At 31.1% G+C, this 18,400-nt stretch overlaps 1 protein-coding gene across 10 annotated transcripts in view; it reads left to right on the forward strand.

The window, feature by feature from the left end:
• LOC148626718 (inositol 1,4,5-trisphosphate-gated calcium channel ITPR2-like) overlaps positions 1 to 18,400 on the forward strand; it is a 104,464-nt gene extending 86,064 nt beyond the window's left edge. For 3 of the 10 annotated variants that reach the window (XM_088570951.1, XM_088570953.1, XM_088570955.1), the window contains 17 exons: positions 1,119 to 1,178; positions 3,344 to 3,412; positions 4,444 to 4,467; positions 5,037 to 5,063; positions 6,973 to 7,084; positions 7,763 to 7,884; positions 8,603 to 8,772; positions 9,464 to 9,571; positions 10,484 to 10,627; positions 11,113 to 11,230; positions 11,708 to 11,831; positions 14,638 to 14,816; positions 15,123 to 15,281; positions 15,545 to 15,625; positions 16,976 to 17,095; positions 17,523 to 17,657; positions 17,985 to 18,400. In XM_088570951.1, the coding sequence (XP_088427077.1) occupies positions 1,119 to 1,178; positions 3,344 to 3,412; positions 4,444 to 4,467; positions 5,037 to 5,063; positions 6,973 to 7,084; positions 7,763 to 7,884; positions 8,603 to 8,772; positions 9,464 to 9,571; positions 10,484 to 10,627; positions 11,113 to 11,230; positions 11,708 to 11,831; positions 14,638 to 14,816; positions 15,123 to 15,281; positions 15,545 to 15,625; positions 16,976 to 17,095; positions 17,523 to 17,657; positions 17,985 to 18,056 (1,824 nt within the window). In that variant the 3' untranslated portion in view covers positions 18,057 to 18,400. Of the gene's footprint in view, positions 1 to 1,118; positions 1,179 to 2,215; positions 2,246 to 3,343; positions 3,413 to 4,443; positions 4,468 to 5,036; positions 5,064 to 6,972; positions 7,085 to 7,762; positions 7,885 to 8,602; positions 8,773 to 9,463; positions 9,572 to 10,483; positions 10,628 to 11,112; positions 11,231 to 11,707; positions 11,832 to 14,637; positions 14,817 to 15,122; positions 15,282 to 15,544; positions 15,626 to 16,975; positions 17,096 to 17,522; positions 17,658 to 17,984 lie in introns of all 10 variants that reach the window. The other 7 variants (XM_088570959.1, XM_088570961.1, XM_088570952.1 and 4 more) reach the window with 6 other exon arrangements.

Here is an 18,400-nt window from a genome sequence, read left to right on the forward strand (position 1 = left end):
CATCTGTCCTTATGTTTTGCCATACTTAAAAAATTCTTTGAGGGTTTTTTAGAAGGTGACTCCCTATTTTTGCATTGTTTTTGTTTCAGAGTTATAGAATATCAAACTGAAAAAGAGGGGGGAGGGAATTAACATGATTTCATGCTGCTGTTTACATAATCAATATTTTTATGACATTGTGTTTTTGTTAAAAGCAAAAGGTAAATTTTAATTCACATGTGAAGGTTCTTCAAGTAGTTTTAAAAAAATCTCTGTGAATGGGTTCCTTTCATGAACAAACTTTGCTGTCCAAGTTGCACAGTAGGTTGTAGAAGGTCATTTTCCTTCCTTAACTGGGTTACTATCTAAATTAAATTTTCTGTGGCACTCTATCTTATTGGTAAAAAATTCTGGCTTTGATTACTAAGAAACCAAGCACACAATCCCATGATGTTTTTTTTTCAGGGTAGTGATTTGTTCCTGAAAATTTGCAAAATTAATTTTGGTCATACTAAATGATTAGATTAGATGTGACATTAAATTCTATATGCTTTTGTAAACCAACTGAGTGGAATGCTTAAGTTTGCAATTTCTTGACTCTTTAACAAATTTTATTTATTTTGATGGATTGTAAAGAAAACGTTCATGCATTTTATTGTCACAGAGATATATTTTTTAATATCAAGGTACCAAGGTTTTTTTTATTTTACTATGAAAACTTGTCCTTGTTTTTTTTTTCAATTCCTCTTACAAATATTTGACAGTTACTGTTACAATCTAAACACAGAAAAAATGGTCATGCCAAAATAATTGAAAATCATATGTTTTAAAAAAAAAATGATTTCATGAGTAAATTTTTGTGATAATCACAAAAATTTACTCATGGAATCATTTTTTTTTAAAACATACAATAAATTCATGTTCAATATAGATGATTATTTTCTCAGATGAAAAATCTCTCTTTTTCATAAGATTTCAGAAAAAAAAAACATATTTATTAATGATTTTATAGTGACAAAAAATAATTTCCATAAAAACTTACAATGCATGTTATTTCAGCATACAGTTACAAAGTTCTGATAGTAGCATACATGTACATCATTCATAGAATAACAAACTAATCTGATTATAATTATTAGGACAGTGGTCTAGGTGCCGAACAATTTGTGTGGACAAAATTTAGGGAAACAACTAATAGGGTAAAAAATCTAGAACTCACGGGAAAAAAATGGTTCCACACAGTATATATTGAGTTTGATGTGTCCAATTATAGCACAATTTAAGACAACTCTGTCTTTGAGTGTTTGTGGAATATGGTTTGACCTCATTTCTTACAAAATTTACTTTTCACACACCCTTGCTGATATTTGACTCTTTGAATTCAACTCTGGTATCTTAGGCAAATGAAAACTTGTTATAAACTCAGTGTCAAAAAGTGTATGTAAAAATGAGAATGTTCTTTTTTTTTTTGGGGGGGGGGGGGGGGCTTGGAGGGATACTTTTGAGACTTGAATTTACCGGGACTGAGCACTCTGAATTAAAGTTGTCATATAACAAATGTTTCACAAATGATTTGCCATCACATTATGCATTTTAATCATCAGAGAAAGTCTGCAGCTGTTTTAACAGAGGATTTTCAGAAATATTTGACACAGATTTTATTTTTGTTAGAAGTAGAATTAATATTTCGCTATTTTTTTAAATTCAAAATGACCACAATGACTATATTTTATTTTTATAGTTTATGAAAAGAGGATCAGCGGTTTGTGTCTAGTTTGATTGTTTCATATTTTGTATAAATTTCTCTTCATGTTGTCCATCATTTTTTTCACCAGCGAACCAATTCATATAAACCCTTTGTATGTATGTTGTGATATATTGTCTGTTATAGAAATTTTCAGTTAAACCCATTCTTTAATTGGTTGATTTTCTAAAAGCATTTATTTGATTAATAAAAACAGTATAATTAAAGGATTTATTCTTCTTTCATTTTTTTTTAATGAAGGACCAATACCTGCTTCATTTTTTTATAAATGACCAATTACCAAGATATATGAGTAATCTTCCACTTTTGTTTTGAAAAAAGATCTGCATAGTTTTTTTTAATGAAATCAATTGATTTTGAATGGGTTTAGTGTTTTAGGGTTTCCATTTTATTATTTTGATCTCTTATTCTTAATTTTAAGTTTTTTTCAATTTTATGTTTACATTTATTTTATTTGTTGTTGATGTATAGTTCACCCAAATCAAAGTTAGATCCAAGAAGGTAAGATGGTTCCATTCCCTTGCACATATTTTCCCTCTATCTTACTCTGTTACCTGTATAATCCTGTATACTAACTGTTGGTTGCTTGCATGATTAGGGGGTGTAATATTTGCTTGCCAATATTTTGCCTTAATCAATGGGAAAAAATATTTAGCTTCAGTTGGTTTATATTTTCCAATATTTTGCCAATGTCGGTTGTAAACATTCTTCAATGATTAAGGGTATGCTATAAAGTCAACAATTCAGCTTAAAGAGAAAAAAGAATGTATTGTATGCTAGATTATTTTTTTATAGTTGATTTAATTGAATAGAATTACATACATTTAAGTTTGTATTATCCGTAGAAAGAGCTTTCCATTTCAGAATATTTTTATATGAACATTTTTTAGAACTTTGCTTAGCACTGGGTCCACCAATTTCTGCTAGCAATCAGTTTCCTTCAAACAATCTAGCTTTTTAAGTAATTAAATTCTTTATCATTTTAATTCTCACTGGCTGTTCTCAAATTGGTTTTACTGATCTGTTATTAAGTGATAAAAGGAAAATGTACTGGTATGAAAAAAAAAAACGAGAGGAAATTCAAGTATATAGTAAATTGTCAGATTTCTTATTTTTTAAACTTCAAGCTCATTTGTAGCTTTACTTTATTGTATTAAAATTCTCTGCATGCACATTGAAAAGCTCTCAATGAAATAATATCCCTATAGAAGTAAGCAAATTATATGTTTCATGAATTTTCAGTAGAGTATATTTTATTATATATTTATAGAACTAACACAAAATGAATTAGGAGTTTATTTTTATGTGGTTTTAATGTAAGCTATTGCTTTTACTTGATTCATAGATTCACATGATTTGTAATTTAGTGTTTTGGTAAAATTATTTCAAACCAAAAAGTTTTCATATAATTCATTTATAATATCAGTTGGATACACATGTTTATGATCATTTGGCAATAGCTTTGCTTTTTATCATTCTTATCAGTAAAAAAAATAATAATACATGTAAATGGAAAAAAAAATTGTTTTTCAGTCATTTTTTGATAATTTGAAGAAAATCTGAATATAAATGTTTTGAATTTCCTTGTTTTTATTTTAGGAAGTAATGGAGTATCTGGACACTCCCCTGTTTGTCAACACCATGACTGAAGCTTTCCTTGATATTCAGGTAATTTTGACATTTATTCATTGTTCAGTTCATGAAAGTTATACCTTTATGGGCTGACTATTTTGAATCTTGTTTCGTAGTAATTTCTTTGGCCCTGAAAAGTTTATTATAACAACAAAAAATGTTGACAAGGTTTCCATGGATATTAGATGATTGTGGTGTAGGGAGTAGTACTTGGTTATGTTATACATAAACTGGGATGGAGGGTGTTTATGCTTTTAGACAATGTACAACAAATCTTCATCTTAAAGATTTAGAATCTTTACAACAGTAAAGCAAATCAAAGTTTAGGTCTCATTAAAACATGGTTGCTGTTATTCCAATCTGTACAACAGTAAAGTAAATGAAAGTTTAGGTCTCATTAAAACATCTTGCTGTTATTTCAATCTTGTTAATAAATGTTACAAATATTCTGCAATTTGCATCATTAGATGTGTGTTTATTCAATGTCAAAATCAGATGAGTGGATAGAAAAATTTGACAGTGAGCTCCTATTTGAAAAACAGAGCAATGGATCTGAAGTCTAAGCAGGACAGGCAAATTCTGTTTATTGTTTGGAATATAGGTTTCTTGCAAGGTCTGTGACAAATCATATCATCAAAATTGACTGCAGATGAACTTTTTTATAGTGCATGTATTCACTATGACAGATGTACGGTTTTATGAAGATTTATTAACATCCTTCATCGGACTTAACCAAATATTTGTGGTATATATACCAGTACTCAGTCTTCTGTCCTAAGTTGAAATCATAGGTTCAGCTTTGTACAAGATGATTCTTACCTTGTCAGGGTCTGACATTAAATGTCCTATTGCCTGAGATAAATAAATTTAACATTTGGACAGGTAAAAGTTACATTGTACTTGCCTGAAGGACAACCAAATTTTATGTACTTTTCACATGCATTGATTTTAAGACAACCTAGTTTTCAAGTTTGGCATGTATAATTTTCATCAATTATGCCCATTAGACAAGATTTACCCTGCTGGCACCCTTTTGAAGTAATGTATTGTATTACTATTTTCAATAGAGTATAGACTTAAGTCTAAAAGGGGTGAGTGTCATGTTCATGTTGTAACAGATTTTTATACACTGCAACACATTGTTCAAGCATAAACTGGAGTATATCAATAAAATTCAAATCCTTTATTAAAATAAGTTCAGCTAGCTATTTCTAAAGAAGAGTTTTGGCTGTGTACTAATATTGATGTACACTGAATTACGATATTTCATTAGATAATGTCAGTTTATGTTACATGTATTTCACAATTCCTGATTGTTTTCCATGTTTAATCTGTGTTGTTATATTATTTCCACTTTTGTTGTTTGGTGTTGTGTTGTAAGTTGCAAGTTATCACAATAAAGCCATCTTTACAAACATAAAAATCATAGCAAAAATTTGTTAACTGAGTTGTCTCCCCTTTGTACAAGTTCCTGCTATAAAATTTAGTTCTCATTCTCAGATTGATATTTTTTTAACCCACCTGTTTTCTTTCCATGGGAGATTCACATTTTAAGGCATTGGGATTCACATATCACATTACTATCATTATTGACAATTTTTAATGATGCACAATTCAGATCACATTTTCACTTATCTTGTTTGACCTCATTTTACTTTAGAATGTTGAAGATGACCCTGCAGTTCAGGTAACTGGTATTAAAATTGTTGAATGTTTTGTTCAGTGGTGTGCATGCAGATTATCTCCCCTTTTTGAGGAGGAGCTTTTTTACAAAAAGAAGAGTGTTATTATTTGTGTATACCCATTTATCTTTAACATTTATTAACATGTCTATAAAAAAACTAATAATTACATTTATCATGAATGCATGCTAGAGTGATGCTCTTTTTTTAACAACAAATCACTTATAGCATATAATGATCAAGTGGGAAAAATATCGATTCATGGGGGATCTAATTTTTACAAAATTTATTGAATTTAAGTTAAAATGTTTAACTGCAATACAAAAACTGCATTTAGCAGTAGATTTTATTACTGGTAAAATTGAGGGCTAACTAACTTGATAAAGTCCTTCCAATGATTGTAGAAATTGAAAAGTAATTTGTTTCAACCCTGTGATTCTCATGCTTTTAGCCAATTCATCCAAAGATATCTGATTTATATTTTCTTAATTTAAAAAAGATGCTATCCACTGACTTTTCTTCCAAATATACTTTCTTTACAAAGCAAGCAATGAATAAAAAATTTAATCATTTTCATATCATATCATATATCATTATAAATACATATTATCTTTAACCTTGGTAAGCATTTGAAGAATGTTGTATCAACATTTGGGTGGTTCTTTTTTATAGATTTTTTGTCATAACGTAATCATTAATAAATTTATATTCTAATGCAACATTCGTTGTAATTAAGAATTTCGTATCATAAAACCAACATTTTAAGGACGTCTGTTCCATGATTGACTGACTCAAAATTGTAACACATACACCGATTTATTTTCTGAGATATTTAATTGCACTGATATATTTGACAGTTGCATTAGAATGGAGGTAACTATATTGTATATGAAGATTTGTAGTCGTCAATCTTGATTTGACAGTTTACTGGCTACGCTTACATGATACCAGTAATTTCAATTTGCCACCATCAAATCCAGGATTGACACCTCCAAATCTTCATATACAATACAGTTATTTCATTTCTTTTTTTTTATTATTGCAATTTAGCAATTTGTTACAACTACACCTTCTATAGTATAGTTGATTTTTTTTTTTTTGTCACTGAAAAAAGTTTCATTTTCTACAAATGTCTTTGTCCCATTAGGGGAGGTTGATTTTGTGTCAATGCTGTTATTGCTTGTTGTTGACTACTCATTGTAAGAATCAGTTAGTTCAATAGTATATTTACTGTTACACTCAGAAACAGTCTTTTGTCCAAGAATTTTCTGCATTTATTTCTTTTGATTTATTTAATAAGTAAAATTTTTCACCTTTAAATCAGTGACTAACTTTCAGGCAGTGTACCACCCATTCATACAAAAATAGAAGCTGATGGATGTATCCCTGAGCTGTAAATATTCCAACATTCTATTGATGTTGTTTTCTATTGTGACAGATGTATTTTCAGCCTGACTCTGCAAACATACCTCCCTAAACTGGATTTTAATTATTGTGTCTGTTTTAAAAGTATCAAAATAGCTATACTATCTCTTTCCTAAGTTGCTTTCTAATAAAGGTACTTTTTTCCATATTTATTAAAAAACTTCAATCCTATACATATTTTGTAAAAAAAATATTGCTCTATCTTCAAAAGCCTTCTTTAAAACAGCACATTTAATGGTGATGTTTAAAAGATGGAGTTAGCCTTCCCTTTATAAATGGGAATTACCTGATGAACTTCTTATTTGATTAAACAAATATTCACTATCCACTAAACTACTTAAGGAAGTTCATTTTATTAACTGAAGACTGTATCCCCCCATCAACATCATCATTTAATTTGTATACAAATCTGAGGGTTTAGTAATGTAGTATAATGATTAACCTCTTCAGTTTAGCTTGTATTTATTGTACAATAATATTATTTTCCAGAAAGGTGAATGTGAGTTTGAAGAATTGAGGGAGCTGATTAATGATGTAGGGTTTACTTACTATCACATTCTGTGTCGAATGACAGATTTAGATCCTGTTGTCACCAAGGACTGTAAGTTTTTATCTCCCATTTGAAGCAAGGGATTTAAAATTCATTTTCATTTTTTAACAAGCACATACATTTTTCTGAAATGTTTCCTACTATTTTACATTTTTGAGTTTTCTACAGATTTTCTAGAAGAAACTAATTCTTCAGCCTAGCATTGAATTATATTATGATAAAATTTAGATTTTAATATTCTAAGGCTTCCATATTTAAAATTAGAATTTCAAGTTTAAACCTGAAGGAGAATCTATATAACAAATATTTCAGGCAAATAAAAAAAATATTGTTTATGTTTGATTTAGGTATGCTGAAAATATCAGTAAAATAATCATGTACTTTTTTTTTGTTGAAGGGCTCAACAAGCTCACAAAAAAGCATAGCTTATGTTTAGCCAAAGGGTTCAAACTAGAAAAAAGATAATGACTCTAGACACATTTTGGTCTACCAGGGAGAAGAAATAATACTTAATGGGAAGCTTTAATCTGTTAACAAAATAACCAATTGATACTTACATTTACTACTGTTTATTAACAACAAATATGCTTCAAGAGAATAAGAACATAAGGTTCAGAAGTTATCTATGGTACTATCTTCTGTATCATACTGGAGCAGTAACATTACAGCACTGTGACCTATTTGTGTACTAGTGAATACTCCCATGCTTTTGTATCATTTATACTACAGCCATGATCAAACCTGAATCAGACCAGGAGTCAGCCTGGCAACACTACCATGAAAATACTCTCTCCATCGAAATACTCAAAGATGAAGTTTTACAGAAAATCTACTTCCCTGTGGAAGATAAGGTATGTTATTATTTCCCATTTCAACTGAATTAAAGTTTGTTTTGTAAGCCATTATTTTGTTTCTTTCTAAATACATAAAAGTAAAGTTTGTTTTTTTTTGTTTTTTTTTTGGGGGGGGGGGAGATACCATATTTTTGTGGCTATGTAGTTAAATCAAGGAAAGAAATTGATAGTGTGTTATGTGTCCTTAGTTTCCAGTGATTATTTCTGTTCTCATTCTGCTGTACTGTGTTCATTCTTAAAGATAAGTAAATGCAAAATAGCCATAATTATGTCTCCCTTACTTCGGTATGGAGTATGGTTTTTGCCCTGTCCACCTGTCTGTTTTTCTGTCACACTTTTGTAAGTGAAACTCTTAGAAACTTCTAGACCAAATTTCATGAAACTTTGTTAGTAGTTAGGACATGATATATAGTGTGCATATAACCAGAAATTTATGAGTCATTGAATTTTGTGGGAGTTTTACTCATTTGAACTTCGGAATGGAGAAGGGGTAGCCATACTTTTTGTAGGTAAAACATAACTATAATAATTTAAAAAGTATGCCTATTTTTTTAAATGCAATGTAAACTAATTGTATGTTTTGGATATAATTCACTTAAAAATTTCAACTATTTATCTAAAAAAATTAAATTAAACTAAAAATTCATCAAGGAGGAGCACTTGATACATAAATACTTTAAACTTTTATCTTGGTGATATGACTTGTTTAATGTAGAATGTTCTAAGAGAGGAGATAAAGGACAAGTTCAAGTATGAAGTAGACAGAACTTCACCCAGTAATAAGATTCGTGACTTTATGGACTGGGCGGCTGATATTATCCATGATATTCAGTATCAAAGGAAAATCCTGGCTAATCCATTGGCCAGATTACTCATCAAGCTATGGTATGTACCAATTATCCAGATTACTTATTAAATTATGATATGCACCTGTTAGTTATAGGCTACTCATTGAATTATGATATTAGCAATCTCCTCAAATAGATTTTATAACTGCTATTATATATCATTAGGCTGATAAGGCTTCTGCTGTGCTGAAAGGCGAATTTATCTTCAAACATGCATACAAGTCTTATGATATGACTCAATAAAATTTATGTTGGGCCTTCAAGTGTGCATGTCAGGTTTATGTGAAATGGCTTTTACTCTTAGAACATCATATTTACCTGCATGAAGTTGGTTCCAAGTTGGGAACATCAGATTTATCTGAAATGGATTTCATGCTGAGTACATATCAGATTATCTGTTGTGGGTTTTACACTTGGTACATACATGTATCAGATTTATCTGAAACAGGTTCACACAAAATGTGTCTGATGACCTGAAGTGGTTTCACACCAAGTGCATCAGGTGATATGAAGTGGGTTTTACACTAAGTACTTCAGATTGACTTGAAGTGGCTTTGATAATAGAATACATCAGTCCCCATATGGATGTAGATTGAACTAAAATATGTGACTAATACAATGTTTATTCTTGTAGGAAAGACACTAAACTCAAAACATTGATAAATATGTTTACAATTGTGTTCCTATAAAGTCAGTCAAGTAATTTACATACAATTTCTTTTTCCCAGGGTTCCAATGAATTACTTTGTGGTGTTCATTAGTTTTATAATAGCTGTGTTGATAATGGTGTTTTGGAAAGATCCGTTAGATTCTAATGGAGCATCTGATTCATATAGGTAAGAGTACTTACTATCTTTACAGATAGATAACTGCAGCATTTTTACAATTGTCTATAAACCGTTTTTATCCAGCTGTTTTATATCATAAAGAGCATGTAAGGAAAATAACTTTAAAACATCAAACCTTAAAAAAAAGAGAAGACCTTCAGCCCTTTAGAATTAGGAATGGCACAAAATGGCACACTCTTATCCACCTTTAAATGAAAGCAAAAATTGGCATTACAGCCCCAACTAGTAAGATTTTAGGCCTATGAGGGACAGCTATTTGTAGTCATATAATGTGATTTTGTTGACAGTAGACCACGGTGTTGTTTCATCCTTATTGCCTTGATCAACAGGATTTTATAAAACTTTTTATTGCATGTACTGTGCAATTGTTTTAAAAGTTCTCACAATTCCTTCTAAATTACGTTAGTCCAAATTACATCACTTCCAAAAGACTTGAGCTATTCGTGTTTCAGGGCATCTATATATAAAAAACATTTTATTGCATATACTGTGCAATTGTTTTAAAAGTTCTCACAATTTCTTCTAAATTACGTAAGTCCAAATTACATCACTTCCAAAAGACTTGAGCTATTCGTGTTTCAGAGCATCTATATATAAAGGACGTGGCTGACTGTCTCTTTAAAAATTATTTGTTAAAAATGGTTTACATAGCAATTTTCCTGTCATGTTGTAAAAATGGAATTGTGTTGACCTGCAGTCTGAATATCCACAGTAAATAGATTTTTGTCCAGTAACATAACAATTGGTTACAAATAAATGTTGTGTTTACATTACAATCAACTGTATGGTAAAAATTATGTTTCAGATTTTTTGTAAAACTCATTGGCCTTGGTATACATTAAAAATATGAATTTTGTTTTGTGTTTATTTGTAATTAATTGGCTTTTTTTATTATTACAGTGCCGTTCCCAGATATAACCATTCTGAAGTTAAAATAGTGATCTATGTTCTAGGAGGAATACATGTATTTCTAAGTCTGTGTATCTTAATAACTTTTATTTTGTCAAACCATCCAACATTCCCGATAATTAAAAGTATCAGAAGGTAAGCCAGTTTAAAATGTACATATATTTTATTGAGTAGGTATTTGGTAGCATATAGCAGAGATTTATTCCTTAATTACGATCAAAAGTTTCATAAGGTAACAAGCATTGAAACTTTAGTACCAGTAATTAAAAACATGGTTGGTCTTTATAGATTGAAACCTGCCTAAACTGAACCCTGAATAATAAAAAACTGTCTAAACCAGACACTTTTTAAAATCCCTTTAAATCATTATTGAAACAATTTTTAACATGGGTAATAGGAACATCTTTATTACACAAATATGTTTTATATGGCCATTGGTAACCATTGGCTGTGAAATCATATTAGGACTACCGTTGTAACAAATTCCACTGCTTTCATGAATGGCCAATGTGCATCTCATAAATTAGAATTGTCAATTTGATATATTAAACTAAATAATCTGGAATATTTTAGTAGTTTTTTAATGTTAGCTCTCCTTTTTCTTTTTTTATCATGATCAGTGCTATTTCCAAAGATGACGATGAAGATGATGATGAAGATGTGTCATGGTTAGAAAAAAGAAGTGAATACACACATCTAGAAACCAAAGCATATGGTGTAGATTCAATATACTATATTGTAAGTCTCCATTGGAAGAATTGTAGGATCAATCAGGCCTATTTAGGGCACAATAATAAAAAATATGAATTTAGAAATGTATCTACATTTCTACATTTCTAATAATTTTATGAGGGGCAGAGCTGTTTGAACCTCGTGCTGATTCAATAAAAAGAGAAACACGTAACACATTCAAACCAACCATCCTCGGTTGACATGTAAATAGAATTTCAATTACTTTTGTTAAAATACATTTCACTTACGGATTGTAATATTCAGCATGAGTATTTTTTTTATTCTCCACCATATTGCTGTGGGGGATGTCAAATCCAATGGGATATGTGGCTCCCTTCCTGAATAGCTTATTACATTTTTTCCTTCAAATAAAACAAAAGATAAAGATCTATTCTGTGCCCGCATTAAAAGGTCAAGCAATCTCTTATTATATTATATTACTGGGAGTGTTCAGTTTCTAATACTTTTGATATTTTTTTTCAGGTATTTTTAGCCTTCTCTGTGCTAGGATTGGTTTTCTATGGCTATTTCTTTGCCTTCCATCTGTTACACATTGCTAAAATTAACCAATTATTAAAGAGGGTAATTCAAGCAGTAACATTCAATGGTAAGTCTTTAGGGTAGACCACCTTCAATGGTAAGTCTATGGGGTAGGCTATCTCAATGCTAAGTCTGTGGGGTAGGCTATTTCAATGGGAAGTCTTGGGGGTAGGCAATTTCAATGGGAAGAATGTAGAGTAAGCAAACTTAACAAAACTTATTACATACATGTAAATGTCAAAACCCTACACAATCTGACAATATAGTTTCACTCAAAATTGATTTTGATTTTTAGTACATGTACCATCACTTGGCATCCGTCGTTGTCATTAACAATTTTTCAAAACTCTTCTCCTCTGAAACTACTTGACCAATTGGAACCAAACTTGGTAGGAATGTTACTTGGGGTATCCTGTATAGAACTGATGTGGAGATTTTTGATCCGTCTAATGACATGCCCGTCGTTACTAAAAATAGAACATTGGGGTCAGACAGTAGATTTTTTCACATTTATCTCCAAAACGGTTGGAATTAGCCAAATTCTGACGAGGTAAAAGTGTTCAGCATGATGAGATCTATCTGTGCTCAAATTTTCATTTTAATCTATTAAGGTCTCACTAACCACTTCTAACGTTTCCATTACTTTACATGTTAAAAAAGTAATTTTCAATGTCTCACTGTGAATTCCCAGGACAAATGACATCTTAAAGCTGCATACCGTTGCGAAGCTTGGAAAATAAGGCTTCCAAAATCATTATGCTAATGGTACGATGATAGTAGAAATTCATCACAAAATTTACTTGAATAAATAATACTGAAAATCCACATTTTTACCTGTTCTGCTAACTGACAGCATGGAGGCAAATTACTCACACATGTAAACAATATTCATACACTTTTGTAGTTAATTACATATATGATTTTAAAGTACACATTCTCAGCTTTATTTTGACTACTTTTAATCATAATACACACAAATAATGCACTTACAATGCATATGTCTAGGTTCAGTGTGTTTTTGGACTACATAGGGGGGGGTGGCCATTTGGCCCGGAAGTGGTTAGTGAGACCTAAGCCATGTTGGAGTTATTGCCCTTTTTCAATGTTTTTTAGCTCACCTGGATGTAGGCCATGTGAGCTATTGCCATCACTTGGCGTCCATCGTCGTCTGTCGTTGTTAACAGTTTTTCAAAACTCTTCTCCTCTGAAACTACTTGACTAATTTGAACTAAACTTGGTATGAATGTTCCTTGGGTTATCATGCATAGAACTGATGTGGGCATATTTGTTCCGTCAAAAAACATGGCCCCTGTTACTAAAAATAGTACATAGGGGTCAGACAGTAGTTTTTCACATATATTTCCAAAACGGTTAGGTTTAGCCAAATTTTGACGGGGTAAAAGTGTTCAGCATGATTAGATCTATCTGCGCTCAAATGTTCATTGTAATCCATTAAGCCATGTTGGAATTATTGCGCTTTTTCAACGTTTTTTGCTAGTTTTTATGTTATTTCTTTCAAAAATCTTCTCCTCTGACACTATTTTACCAATTGAAACAAAACTCTGTATAAGTGTTTCTTGGGGTATCCTGCATAGAATTAAAGCAGGGTTTTTTGATCTGTCGAAAAACATGGCCACTGGTACTAAAAATAGAACATAGGGGTCAGACAGTAGTTTTTCGCATATATCTCCAAAACCGTTAGGTTTACCCAAATTCTGTCAATGGCTGAAATTATCCTTATTTTTAGTTTTTAGGACTACAAAAGTCTTCAGGCATAAAATTTGTCAGATGCCTTTTTAAAAGAGTTATCACCCTGGACAGGAGAAAATGACAGTTTTTTGGGTTTTTTTTACAGTTTTCAGCCAATGTCTTGAAAACTATGATAGATTTAGACTTTTATTTACTGAAATGATCCTTATGATAAGTCCTATCAAAGTTTTCTTGAGTCAAAATTGTTGGACAACTTCTTGTTTAATTTATTGCCCTTGAAAGGCAAAATTCAACTAGGTGAGCGATTCAGGCTCCTGGGAACCTCTTGTTTGCTATTTTTAACGTTATGTCTTTCAAAAATCTTCTCCTCTGACACTACTTGACCAATTGGAACCAAACTTGGTATGAATATTCCTTGGAGTATCATGCATAGAACTGATATGGGTATTTTTGATCCATTGAAAAAGCATGGCCGCCGTTACTAAAAATAGAACATAGGGGTCAGACAGTAGTTTTTCGCATAAATCTCCAAAACTGTTGTGTTTAGCCAAATTCTTTCAATAGCTGAAATGATCTTATTTTTAGGACTACAAAAGTCTTCAGGCATAAAATTAGTCAGACGCTTTCTTATAAGAGTTATTGCCCTTGACAGTATGTCTTGAAAACTATGATAGATTTAGATTTTCATTTACTGAAATGATCCTTATGATAAGTCCTATCAAAGTTTTCTTGAGTCAAAATTGTTGGACAACTTCTTAATATATTTATTGCCCTTGAAAGGCAAAATTCAACTAGGTGAGCAATTCAGGCTCCTAGGAGCCTTTTGTTTTAGATAATTTCTCTGATCTCTCCAAGATTGCAGAAAATTTCCATATTACCTGTAACTTTTTTTTAATAATTTTTTGATTGGGCTCTTTTTTTATTTGCAGTGCATTTTAACATGTTTTACTAAAAATATGACAGTTCTAGTTACCCAGGTTATGAATGCTTTCAGTTTTTAATAGAATTAAAGAATGAGCAAAGCAAATATCTTTGGTAAACATCTACCAGTAGTTACTGTCAAACTTGCATTTTGTGAATTAGTTGCTTGTACAATTTCTATATTGTAGCTACATCACTGCTTCTTGTGTGAATTAGTTGCTGCTACAATATCTATATTTTAGGTACATCACTGCTTCTTGTGGGTATGTTAGGAATGGTAGTGATTTATATCTATGCCCTCCTGTCCTTCGCTGTATTGAGGGAGAGGTTCTTAGAGGCATCCAAAGGACGTGATTGTACAACAGTATACGAGTGTTTCATTACAGTATTACATCATGGATTTGTAGACTCCATGTATACGGTAAGATGTATAGGGTCTAGAATCAATGGTGGGGCATTTAAATTCTGATCATGTATTATACCGAATTTTTGTTGTCAAATTTGTGCCAGCTTGAAATTCTTAGAAAATTACTGATTTTTAAATATTTTCAGATTAAACTGTAATTTTATGGATGTTGAAATGCACATATATTCCAAATGATGATCTGTGACATTCAAGCACAAATTGTAGTATTTTGTTTTTTTATATTTTTCATACTTGTCATATTAAGCTGCACCATGTGGAGTATTTTATTTCATACAAATGATTATTTTTGTCTATTTACAGTCATTTGAGGGTAATATGGGAGATTGGAACACAAATTTCAAAGAACATCTGATTTTATCCGCGGTGGATCTATCATTCTTCATCATCGTTACCACCATTGGATTGAACATCATCTTTGGTATCATTGTCGATACTTTCTCTCAACTCAGAGATGAAAAGGTAAGTGTTACTGATGTTTCTGTCTGGATTTTTAGAGCTTCAGTTTAGCTGAATATTTTTTTAATTACTGAAAAAGATTTGTTTTCATGTATATTGTCACAATATTTCATGTCTTCTAAGGCATTGTTAGATTTTGCAGCAAATAAAATGTATTTTTGTGATAAACAGTAAGTTGTATATTAAGGACAACCAATAATCCTTATCTTGCAAAATTTCTTCACCTGCAAAGATAAGAGTGCTTCAATCTTTTTTTTTTATTTCAGTGGGAAATCGACAAAGATATGATGTCCAACTGTTTTATCTGTAGTAGGGAGAGTTATGACTTTGAGAGACAACTTAGTGGAGTAAGTTGAAATAAAGTGAAACCTATTTTATCCAAATCTTTTATCAGTCTGAAGGTTTACACAGTTTTGAAGTACAAACATACATTAACAGTCAACTTTACCTTATGTCTGGTTTAGACCTGACTGTTTGTATTCCCTATATAATTCATCAGTCACATTTACCTTACGTCCGGTTTAGACCTGACTGTTTGTATTCCCTATATAATTCTCAACAGTCACCTTTACCTTATGTCCGGTTTAGACCTGACTGTTTGTATTCCCTATATAATTCAACTGTCACTTAATGCTGTCAGCAGTCACTGCCATCATAGACAACCACAAATTTTTGTCCCCCGCAACGCGTCCCAAGGGGACATTGAAATGCCGGGCGTCCGTCTGCGTTTTCTGCACTTTTTTTTTTTATGCTTTTACCAAATAAGTTTGTTTTTGGTATGTGGCCTTATTATGAAAAGTTACAGATTAAGTTTGGTTATGGTTGAAAGATTTTTATGGAAGTTACATCCCTTGGACTTAGAAAATTTCAGTGAATTTACAGTTTTCAGCACATTTTTTTGTAATGCTTTCACCAATTGATTTTTGATTTTGTATGTTGTCTTACTATGAGAAGTTACAGATTAAGTTTGACTTTGGTTAGGGTTGATTGATTTTTATGGAATTTATGGCCCATGGACTGAAAATTTCAGTGAATTTAAAGTTTTTCTCCCTTTTTTTTTCGCAGGGGACATTGGAACACTGTTCTTTTATTATCGTGTTATAATGGCCAGAAATTTTTAAGGCATTTTGGTTTTTTTTTAACTTTTGGGGGTTTTTTTTATTCTTCTTTGGTCATTTGCCAATTTGGATATAAAAAATATTGGTCTTTTGATCAGTAGTCTTAGAAAAATTACAGTCAAAAACATTCTTCTTTTCCCCAGATTAGCAGTCATCTGAGACTCTTTAATTATGTGTTCATTGGACTTGTAATAATTTAATTGTTTCAAACCATTCAGCTGGTACATGTTGTTTTTCATTGATCTTTTTCCTTAAAATTTCTTTACAAAATCTTGTAAAGTTTTATAGGTTTATGGTACTGATTTTTATTTGTTTTCTATTCAATAGACACTTTAACTGTTTTTTTTTTATTTTTATACAGATAACCTTTTTGTTCACATAAAATCATATGATATTCATTTGAATTTTCCTTTATGGTTTATTTCATGTAAATATTTCATGTAAATTTCAGTATGAAGTCTAGCAGTGTAACAAAGTTATTAGCTTTATTTAGATGAAAACTTGTGAAGTACATGTGAACATAACTTCGCTGTGACCTTGACATCTTATGAATGAGTCCTGTATGATTTCTGATTTCAGGGTTTTGAGAAGCATGTTAAAGATGAACACAATCAGTGGGCATACCTCTTTTTTTTCTTACATCTGGACAACACTAGAGTTAATGATTACTCAGCATTAGAACTCTATGTCTATAAACTGGTATGTCTTAGATTTATAATACCTTACATTTCATTACATACACATTAAGTTATGAGTGTTTTTATTTTAATTTTTTCTCCTCTGAAGATGATAAAAATAACATTTTCGACATGCAAGCTTTCTTTCTCCACTCTCTATGGTAAAATAATCTTTAGAGTGGAGAAAAAGTTTAAATCAAGAATAAGCCTAAGGAGAATCACTATGAGTTTCTTCTATGAAATCTGTTGAAACTTGCAAAATGTCAAATTTGAGAAATCTCTTGCTGTTGGGTGATTAAATAGACATTTTACCTTCTTGAGCTTGGAATTGAAAAGTGTTTATAAGTAACTTATAAAAATTTTGATGAAGATGAGCTGTTTATGCTGCTTGGTTTATTGACATTTTACCATTGTTACTACTAAATAACCTTATTATGACTTTATTACAGCTTCAAGAGAACAACTATGATTTCTTCCCACTGAATCAGGCATTAAGTTTACAGAATGAGGAAGATTCACAGGAAGTCAAGCTTCAAATGTTGGTGAAAAATGTTGATTATATGGTCAATAAAATGAAGGAAGAGGTACAATATTTTTATGTTTCTGATGCTGCTATTTTTAAACTACTATGTTTTAACACCCCTTAATGGCAGGCTACATAAGCAGTTTTGGGTGCTTTCATGGGACTCCACCATTTTTCACTATATGGAATGATAGAGAAAATTTTCACAACAAAGATCTCGGCTCCCAATGAATTGATTAGTTTTAGATTTTTTTTGTTGCTTTATGTTATAGGTGGGGCATATGTTGTAAGCAATTTCAGGTGCTGTCTGATATCAACTTCTTGTACGAAAGGTGGGTATACCTAGCACAACAGTGTGTGCAACTTCTTGTTTTACTTATAATTTTAGGAAGCAACAAGAGAAAGAGATAAAGAAAGACAGAAACAGTTAGAATGGGAAAAGAAACATCGAAAGGCATAAATGTCGAAACTTTTTCCAAATGTAATGAATGAATGTATGTGTTGGTCAAAAGATTCTGAATGTTTGAATTGAAAATGACTACGTGCTTTATACACACAATCTGTGATCGAAAATTTGTGATATTTTTATATAGTATTTTTATGAATTGATAGTGTGCCTATTTTAAAATCTATATTTTGATGACAATTATGTTTTTATTTGTGAAGATTTTTACGTGTGAGAGCACAGTGCATGATTTAAGTTAGTCATTGTAATTATACCACCACCCTGTTTAACCCCTATCCATATTTCCGTCCTTAACAATTTTTTCATCACTGTTTTCTCAGCAACTACACATCACAGTA

This window comes from Perna viridis, chromosome 2 (assembly GCF_037379345.1).
Source record: "Perna viridis isolate PV_CMFRI_1.1 ecotype Kerala chromosome 2, ASM3737934v1, whole genome shotgun sequence".
Taxonomy (NCBI): Eukaryota; Metazoa; Mollusca; class Bivalvia; order Mytilida; family Mytilidae; genus Perna; species Perna viridis.